Source organism: Staurois parvus, unplaced genomic scaffold (genome assembly GCF_062004578.1).
Source record: "Staurois parvus isolate SC_StPar_1 unplaced genomic scaffold, SC_StPar_1.0 ptg000465l, whole genome shotgun sequence".
Taxonomy (NCBI): domain Eukaryota; kingdom Metazoa; phylum Chordata; class Amphibia; order Anura; family Ranidae; genus Staurois; species Staurois parvus.
The window spans coordinates 1,944,908-1,954,938 of NW_028318261.1; the positions used below are offsets into that span (position 1 = coordinate 1,944,908).

The window sequence follows — 10,031 nt, forward strand, 5'->3', positions numbered from 1 at the left end:
ATTTTATCCATAAAGGCGACGATGTGTTCTCTCATTTCAGGCTTGCTGTTCATGGTACGCTGAAGAGAGTTAAATCTAGACAGAGCTTGTTCCCGGTTGTTCGGGAGTCTTACCCTGGTAGCTCGGAAGGGTAATGGAGAAACCCAGTGATTGGTTTCGTCTTTAAAGAACTCACTGTCCATTATCTCGACAAATTCTCTGTCCTCTACTGACAAGGCTACTTTATCGTCGTCCTTGGTTGTATGAAAGACTGATCTCCCCAAGTTGTCAGCAAAGAGGGGAGTAATGATGTCAGGTAGTTGTACGAGGCCTGGAGACTTCTCTTTCACCTCATAGTGATGAGGACACGGCTTAATGCAAGTTGTGCGTCCATCTGCACGCACGTACGTTTTGAAGGAGTCGATTTCTGGTTGATCTAAGCATACATTTCCTATGATTACCCATCCCAAGTCCAGTCTCTAGGCATATGGCGCATAGTCAGGACCATTACACTGTTCACGCACCTTGTGTACCCTTAGATTGTCTCTGCCGAGCAGGAGTAGAATCTCGGCGTTGATGTCCATAGGTGGGATAACGTTGGCTAGGTGCCTTAGGTGAGGTTGGTGAAATGCAGCTTCTGGGGTAGAATCTCATCCCTATGGTTGGGTATTTGATTACATTCGATCAGCGTCGGTAAGGGTATTTCCGTATCCCCACTGACAGGAGAAGCGATGAATCCTTGTGCCCTTCTGCCGCTAGTCTCTATGCGGCCCGAGCAGGTGTTTAAGGTATAGGGTTCGGATGGTCCCTTTATTCCAAAGGCTTGAAAGAATTTAGGACCTGCTAGGGACCGGTTGCTTTGGTCGTCAATGATGGCATACATTTTTACTGCCTTTTCTGGTAGTCCCTCTGGGTAGACCTTGATTAGGCATATTCGGGCACAACATTTCTCGCACTGGCCCTCCCCACATACATCCAAGCATGAGCAGGAAACAGCTGTCACTGCATTAGCGTAATTTTGGGGCTCTCCGCCATGACTTGGAGCAGGACTGGTGGTGATGGCAGTGGGTGAATCTCTGGAGAGTGGGATTGGGTGCATAGCTGAGGCATGTCTTTCACTATGACACTCCTCACACTTGATGACAGATTTACAGTCCTTAGCCATGTGCTCCAATGAAGTGCAGCATCTGAAACATACCCCAAGCTCGGTGAGGATTTTCTTGCGCTCCTGTATGGTTTTGGATCTAAACCCTCTACATTTGTTCAGAGAGTGTGGTTTTTTTATGAATGGGACATTCACGATTGAAGGTCTTATCTCCTGATGAGGTGGTGTACTGTTTACCCGTGGGTACTGCAGGAGATGGTAGGTTAGTCTTTCTAACACTCACGCTGCTCTTGAAGTCTCTGTGTTTATGCGTGATGCTTTCATACCTTGATGATGATGTTGCTGAAGCTGTAGTGTTGAACTCCAGGAAGTCGAGGCTGGGGTCATTCCTCATCTGGGACTGTTCATCGATAAACCTACAGAAGTGAATAAATGGGGGAAAGGTGATGTCATGCTCTCTTTTGTACCTTGAGACTGATGCCGCCCACTTTTCTTGCAGACTGTATGGTAGCTTCACGACAATTGGGTTCACTCCATGAGCTGTATCTAGGTAGCACAGCCCGGACAGACGAGGGTCACCCTTGGCAAGCTCCAGTTCCATGAGCAGATCACTTAAATCCTGAAGCTTCTGGAAATCCTTGAGATTGATCCTTGGAACGTTCTGCAGTCTCTTGAATAGGGCCTTCTCTATTGCTTCTGCACTGCCGAAGGTACGTTCGAGTCTCTGCCAGGCGGCAGCGAGACCTGCTTCTGCTTGTCCCATGTAGACAGTTCTGAGGCTCTTGACGCGATTTGTGGAGTCTGGGCCCAGCCATTTGATCAAGAGGTCAAACTCCTGCTCTGCGGTTAGGTTGAGGTTAGCGATGGTGGCCTTGAAGGTTGCCTTCCAAGCTCTGTAGCTCTCTGCACGGTCATCAAATTTTGAGAGACTGGTGTTGATTAGCTCTCTGCTCACCATAAACCTGGCAAACTCAGACATATCTGATTTCTCACTGCTTGTTGCCATGACGACTTGTGATGCCCCTTGGGCGTATGGGCTGCCTGGCGTGAAGGGGTGAGATGCTTCCGGGTAGAATGATGTAGCTGCAGGGTTAAGCTTTCGTTTAGCCTCTGTATATTGTGATGACTGCTGCTTGAGCTGTGGAGGTAGGCCAGAAAACGCCTGATAGCGATCTTTCTGTAACAACCGTCCTTGAGAGGGCACATCCGGGTAACGGTTATTGGGTTGCTCGGGTGCTGTGGGTGGCACTGGTACCGCAGGTAGAGCTGACTTGGAGGTTTCAGTGTTCTCGGCTTGGACGGTACTGCAAACTGTGGGTGGCGCAGATAACTGATTCAGTACATAGTCACTGGTGCGATCAACTGGATCACCTATCTCCTGTGGTAGTGAGCAGACTGGATCAAGACCTTGGCTCAATGCTTGCTCAAGTAGTCTTACTTTAGCTAATGCAATTTCCTCCTGCATCTCTGATTCAAAAATCTTTATTCGAGCCTCTGCCCTCTTGGCCTCTGCTTCTGCCTCTGCCCTCTTGGTCTCTGCCTCTGCTTCTGCAAGAGCTTCTTTTTCTGTGAAGGAGCGTCTCGCTTTGGATTGCTCTGCGTTTATGCGGGCCTCTAGTAATCTGTCGCTCAAGGCTGAGCTTCTTGAGCACGATGATCTGTATGACCGAGAGGAATGTTTGGATGAATTTGATCTGTGTGATCTAGTTTCTTGCAAATGCGAGATACGGAGTTCCGCTTTACCTTTAACAGCCAGCACCATGACGTCTCTTTGTCTGTCTATTGATTCTGCCTTGCTCAGTTCTGATAGGGCTTCATCGATATTAGAGTCTTTTAGAAAAGTTATATACCTTGTGGACAGTCCCTTGTATCTTTTTTGAGCTGTGTCCAGCCGCCCGATGGCAACTTGTAAGCTTGTGGCATCACCTGAGGAGGATTTAAGTCCGGAAATGAGGGAGGAAACTCGTTCCCATTGCTCCTCCAGGTTATCACGTAGCTCATCTTTTGTGGTGTGATAATTTTCAATGACCTTTACTGTCGGTTTGAGAGAGCGTCTTGGTCGCACGACTTGTTCTGCTGGAAGTGTGGATTCTGTTCCCTGCCCTTCATAATGATCAGTATCAGGTTGCATTTGCTTTATTTCATCACTGGGGAACTGTGCAAAGTCCTTTTCGGCCATTTTGACTTAAGGTGCGCTGTCTCTTTAAGAAAATGAACTTTTGAATTGGACGCTGAAAATCGCAGCACGGCCACAGCAATGTAAGCAGCGTGCATAAACAGTACTTCTATTATGCGAGCAAAGGTTAATATAGGACATAATGAATGGCTTGGCGAGTTGTGAAGGACTTCCAGGCGAGAGTATAGATACTGTGTATGTGCAGTGCTTCCGCATAGGCTTGTGGAACATGCACTGTGGTAGGGCAGATTTGCTGCAAGTGGGCCTGTTGCTAGGGAGATTCCTGAGTGTGGTACTGGACTCTGAGGGAATCTGTAGCGGGGTATGGACTTTAAGGCAGTTTTTGACTGTTCTGTCCCAACATGAAGGCGAATGAAGGTATGACTGATAATGGCTGTGTAACTTCCTACCTTCGTATCCAAGCAGTGGAGCAGACCGGACCGGCAGATGCTCAGGTTAGAAGGATCCAAACGTATACACGGGAATGAAATCAGCGTGGGTTTATTTGGTCCAAAATACAGCGACAAACAGTGATACAATACTGTAAGGTAGTAGAGATATTGATGCTGTCCTGTTATATCTTTCCTGAGGCTAACTGCTGGTCAAAAACTGATGCCTTCACAAGCCCAGGGTATTGAATGTCCTGTCACACAGCTATAAAGCACATAAAAATGGCTGCAGGAAGTGATCAGAACCAAGGCTTGCCTAAAACCACGCCCAGCAGAGAAAAAACTTACTAGCTATAACAGGGGCATGCAGCATGCAAATTCTGGCCAGCAGATGGCAGCAACAGATCAATACATAGAAACAAACATGGTGAAATAAGAATTGGTGATACAATGCACAGTTAAATAACAAATATGAGGGGAACAGCACAGGGGCAGCAAGATTCATCCCACTTCCTCCCAGGCTCTGGTGGTTCTTGCCTGGCTCTTATAATGGGAATCCCTGGGATCATAGATGTAGGGGTGGCCACAAATGAGAGCAATGAATGTCTCAGTTTCCAAAAGCACACTCTCCTCCATTTTAATTACAAGATATGCGTTTAAAAGGTATGGAGAGATACTAGAAAAGGGGAGGGGAGCTGCTGTCTAAGCTGAAAAGGCCTGATAAACTGCATGAAAAAAAGGCTTGAAAAAAAAAATTTTTTTGCTGTTTACTCTTTTGAGCTACAAGTGTTTTTGCTGCAGGCAGCACAATGTTCAAATCTGAACAGGAGCCATTGAAATGAATATGATTTTCCTTTTTGATTGTTTCTGAGCATTGAGCTTCAAGCTGAAAAACGATCAAGTGGGAACAGGGCCTGGTGTTACCCATGAGTGTCATATCTTTGTCTTTGTGTTTTATAAAGCAGTTGCAATAAAATCATATTTAAACATGATTAGTGCCTGTCAGTAAAAAAAGAATTTGTATTTTAGCATATATATATATATATTATAATACACACACACACATCTCAATATGCAGTTGAGAAAAGTATCAATATTGTTTTTAAAATGACTGCATAAATTTTACTTTATTTCTGTTGGCTCTTGAAGGCAGAAAAGTGTGAAATGGAGAAACGATAAGCATGGGTGCTGCGGATCCTGAACAAGAAATTGGTATGTGTTACTAGTTACAATATATCTAACCTTACTTCGTTTGATCCCTTGTTACTTTAACCACTTCAGCTCTGGAAGGTTTTACCCCCTTCTTGACCAGGCCATTTTTTGCCATTTAGCACTTCGCTACTTTAAAGGTTACGTTCACCTTTGGGAACATGTTACGTGTTCCACCCGTTTTTAGGGAGAATAGGAGGATACAGGCTGCTCTGTGCAAAACCATTGCACACAGTAGATAAGTATAGACATGTTTATTTAAAAAAAAATAATTAACCTTTAGAATCGCTTTAAGTGTATATTGATTGGTTTGTGTGAAAGTTATAGCGTCTACAATCTATGGTGTATATATACTGGAAATGTTAATTATTTTTTTTTTATATACTACTAATGGCAGTAATCAGTGACTTCTAGTGGGACTGTAATAGTGCAGTTGACAATCTGGCACAAACTGCCACTGAGTGGGAACTAACTGCCACTGACATCTCCAGTGACACTAATACAGTGATCAGTGATAATGCTATATATACACACTGTTACTGTACTAATACCACTGGCTGGGAAGGGGTTAACATCTCAGGTAATCAAGGTGTTGAATGTGTGCCTAACAAGTGTGAATTTGTATTATGTGTGCTGTTTTTACTAAATATCTCTTAGCTTCTTCTCTCTGCTTTACAGGGAGAAGAAACAAAAAGATTGTCCTTTCTGTACAAAGCCCTGTGTTGTTTGTCAACAAAGGGCTCTGAGCTGTGATTGGACACAGTCACTCAGCAGGTCCTGGCTGTGAATCATTGACCGGGACCTGCTGATGAATGGTCTCCTTCTCCCTGTACAATCACAGCAGGAGTTGGCAGGGTGGGGTGCATGCACATGCCTTGTACCCGGAAGAGGCCAGCAACGTTGCAAGTGGCAATGCCACAATATATAAATATAAACAAAAAAACAAACAAATATGGTATTAAAGGTCTCAATGACTTATTTCAGGACTGCGGGTGCGGGACAGTGTGTAAATCGCACTTGCTCCTGCAACCACCTACAGCCTTCTTTGCATTAAACATTAAAGTGTTCTGCACTTAGAGGAGCTTTTTCTTCTCTCCTTAACACAGAGTCTGCTACAGTATTATATGGAGCTTGCCCTTAGTGCCATACGAACCCTCCAATTAAAGTCACCCTAACCATCTCTACCTACTATCAGACTGTTCCCGACTTGGTTTCAGTATTTGCGCTGATTATTACTTCTTCAAACCTTCTTTGCAGACTGGCGAAGCTGCCATCCATTATTAATGGCACCCCCATGCATATGAAAGCACAGATTTTGCCTTTCTTGAGGAACCTTGAGATTGGCAATAAAAATTGGTGAGCGTGTGCCCAGCAAGTGGTGGAAGAAAGCTCTGCTGCGATCACCAATTCTTGTTTTCAGGACTGTATTCACTTGATTATTTGTTTGGACCCTGGGTGGACTGATTTCAATGGACTTTTATTTATTTACGCATAATGTTTGCTTGATATTTGATTGGCAGTATTGTTCAGGGAGAATTTTGAATACTTGTAATACATCAGTATTTAATCACATCAGCACTTTCTGTACATCTTTAGATTATTAAGGTGAAGTGCTGTATTGAGGATTCTGATGGATTCTCTGTTTATAACAGAAGATAATTAAAACCAATGCGGCAAAGAGGGGATGACATTGGCCAGTGTAATATTCAGGGGTATACAGTTGCAAGAAAAAGTATGTGAACCCCTTGGGATTACATGGAGTTTTGCATGAATTGGGCATAAAATGTGCTCTGAACGTCATCTAAGTCACAACAATAGAAGAACACAGTCTGCTGAACATAATACTACTCAAACATTAGATGTTGCCATGATCCAACGATCTGGAGTAATTTTGGACCACTCCTCTTCACAAAACTGTTTCAGTGTACCAATATTCTTGGGATGTCTGTTGTGAAACGCTCTCTTAAGGTCATGCCACAGCATTTCAATTAGGTTGAGGTCAGGACTCTGACTGGGCCACTCCAGAAGGCGTATTCTGTGCTGTTGCAGCCATTGTTTTGTTGAATTACTTGTATGCTTTGGGTCATTGTCCTGTTGCATCACCCATCCTCTGCGGAGGTTCAGTTGGTGGACAGATGGTCGTACGTTTTCCTGCAAAATGTCTTGATAAACTCTGGAATTCATTTTCCCATCAATGACAACAATCCGTCCAGGCCCTGAGGCAGCAAAGCAGCCCCAAACCATGATGCTCCCTCCGCCATGTTTTACAGTGGGTATGAGGTTTTCATGTTGGTGTACTGTGCCTTTTTTTCTCCACACATAGTGTTGTGTGTTCTTCCCAAACAACTCAATCTTCGTTTCATCTGTCCACAGTATATTTTGCCAGTAGTGCTGTGGAACATCCAGGCTCTCTTTTGCAAACTTCAAACGTGCTGCAATATTCTTTTTGGACAGCAATGGCTTCCTCCGTGGTGTCCTCCCATGTACTCCATTCTTGTTTAATGTTTTCCTTATTGTAGATGTGTCAACAAAAACGTTAGCATGTGCCAGAGATTTCTGTAGGTCTTTAGCTGACACTCTGGGATTCTTCTTTACCTCATGCAGCATTCTGCGCTGTGCTCTTGCAGTCATTTTTACAGGACGACCACGCCTAGGGACAGTAGCAACAGTGCTAAACTTTCTCCATTTGTAGACAGTCTGTCTTACTGTGGACACATGAACATCAAGGCTTTTGGAGATACTTTTGTAACCCTTTCCAGCTTCATGCAAGTCAACATTTCTTGATCGTAGGTCTTCTGAGAGCTCTTTTCTGCGCGGCATGGTTCACATCAGACAGTGCTTCTTGAAACCAGTAAACCCAAAACAGGTGTGTTTTTTAAGGGCAGGACAGCTGTCAGCAACACATCCAATACCATCACACTGATTGGAGTCAAGGTTGGCTCACTCCTGGCTCCAATTAGCTCTGGGAGAAGTCATTAAGCTAGGTCCTCACATACTTTTGCCTCCCTGCACTGTGAATGTATACATGTTATGTGCAATTAAACCATGGCAACATCTAATGTTTGTGTAGTATTATAAGGTAAAATATACAGTAAGCGCTCATCAATAGTGGCAGCAGCTGAACATAAAGGAAAACGCATATAAAGTCCCACAATTCATATATATAAAATGCAGCGCTTGAAAAAAAAAAGTGATGATAAAACACAGTCCAGTGAAAAAAGTGCTCCGTATTTCCTAGTGCAAGTGGTAAAGATTTACACTAACCAGATAGCGTAAAAATATACGCATGTGTATATGTATCCTGTAGAATCCCCTTCTCCACTCAGATCTGGTCAAATAAATAGCCGGAAAAGGTAGACATCCTACGCCCTCTTGTGGTAAAAGAGTGGTCCAGCAGATCAGAACGATGCCAATCAGAGTAAGCCTTCCCCCTTCTCAGGAGTTGACAAGGAGATCCCTTGGGGCTGTAAAAGTTGAGGAAGCTCCTCATCTGCTGCCACTTCCTCCAACGTCTCCTCTCTGCTTCCTGCACATGCGTATATTTTTACGCTATCTGGTTAGTGTAAATCTTTACCACTTGCACTAGGAAATACGGAGCACTTTTTTCACTGGACTGTGTTTTATCATCACTTTTTTTTTCAAGCGCTGCATTTTATATATATGAATTGTGTAGTATTATGTTCAGCAGACTGTGTTCTTCTAATGTTGTGACTTAGATGACGTTCAGAGCACATTTTATGCCCAATTCATGCAAAACTCCACGTAATCCCAAGGGGTTCACATACTTTTTCTTGCAACTGTATGTTGTACATTCACATCAGTCCCTAACCCTCAAGGGGCGTACAATCTAAGGTCCCTAACTTACAATCATACATACACATACTAGGGTCAATTTAGACAGGAGCCAATTAACCTACCAGCATGTCTTTGGAGTGTGGGAGGAAACCCACGCAAGCACAGGGAGAACATGCAAACTCCAGGCAGGTGGTGCCATGGTTGTGATTTGAACCAGCGACCCTAGTACTGCCAGGCAGAAATTCTAACCATTTAGCCACTGTGTTGCTCATATATATGCCACTTTCCCCCACAATAATCTTCAAAACGTATAGCACATAACAGTTCATTGTATTAAGCATTTACTATGCTCTTTTACTTTTTAGGTGGCCCGTGAAGGACTGTTTGCAGGTAGACTTTACTAGATTGGAACAGCCCAACATCACTGGAACATCATTTTAAATTGCTGCTGAGCCGGTATAGAACTGAAACCATAGGAATTCAAACAAGACAGGGAAGCTATGACAGATACCAGATTCTCTTGGGAATGGAACGATTATTGCACATTGTTTATTTAATCAATGCAACTACAGCTGAAACCTAAAGGAGGAAGACTTCAAAATATGAGTGTAGTTCTAGAGAGCAAGATTAAATAATACTGTATATGAGCTTCTGAGCGTACATGCTGTAACTATACTCATGCTCCATGATTGTTGTACGCTGTTAGACTGCCATGTAGAAAGACTGCAATGCCACATGAGATTGTTTGCAATATACAGACTGCACTCATAGTGTCTTTTTTGTGGAACGACTGCACTAATAATCCCTGCTATATGGATAGAGATTGCCCTAAAGAGCCAACCCTGTGGACAGAAACTGATGTAGAGAACCTGGCACTTGGACAGAAGCTGCAGTGAAAACCAAGAAAAATGTATCTAATATCTGCAAACAGCAAGTTCCTTGGCACACTGGTACTGAGGACCTGAACCCGACATGTTAAGTTTTTGGGTGTATGGTCAGGAGCACCTAGTGTAAATGTTCATCTGGCATGGTAATTCGTTTGAAATATTTATTGATTAAGAACATCAGATATGGCCAGTGTGTTTTGAGAATAAGGCCTCCACCGTCTTCAGGGCTTGAACAAACAAATTGCTTTTGGATTCAGGATAGAGTTTGCTAAAAATCCAGCTTTAGGGCTAGAAATGTAAATGTATTCTGTGTGCAATCGGGCTAAATCTAAAATTCTGTTTCCTGCCACCACGATACATTGTTTGTTCAAGCCCTGAAGGAGGTTGATGCCATTCCCCAAAAAATTTGATGTATAAATCTGATGTTCATAATCAGTAAATATTTAAAACAATGTATTCCCTAGCTATTGAATAAGGATTTCCCATTGTTG

At 43.5% G+C, this 10,031-nt stretch overlaps 1 protein-coding gene across 2 annotated transcripts in view; it reads left to right on the forward strand.

Moving 5' to 3' along the window:
- Nucleotides 1–9,300, forward strand: part of FLT3LG (fms related receptor tyrosine kinase 3 ligand) — a 330,147-nt gene extending 320,847 nt beyond the window's left edge. For both annotated transcript variants that reach the window (XM_089689005.1, XM_089689006.1), the window contains 2 exons: nt 4,799–4,861; nt 9,019–9,300. In XM_089689005.1, the coding sequence (XP_089545131.1) occupies nt 4,799–4,828 (30 nt within the window). In that variant the 3' untranslated portion in view covers nt 4,829–4,861; nt 9,019–9,300. The remainder of the gene's footprint in view (nt 1–4,798; nt 4,862–9,018) is intronic.
- Nucleotides 9,301–10,031: the final 731 nt, after the last annotated feature.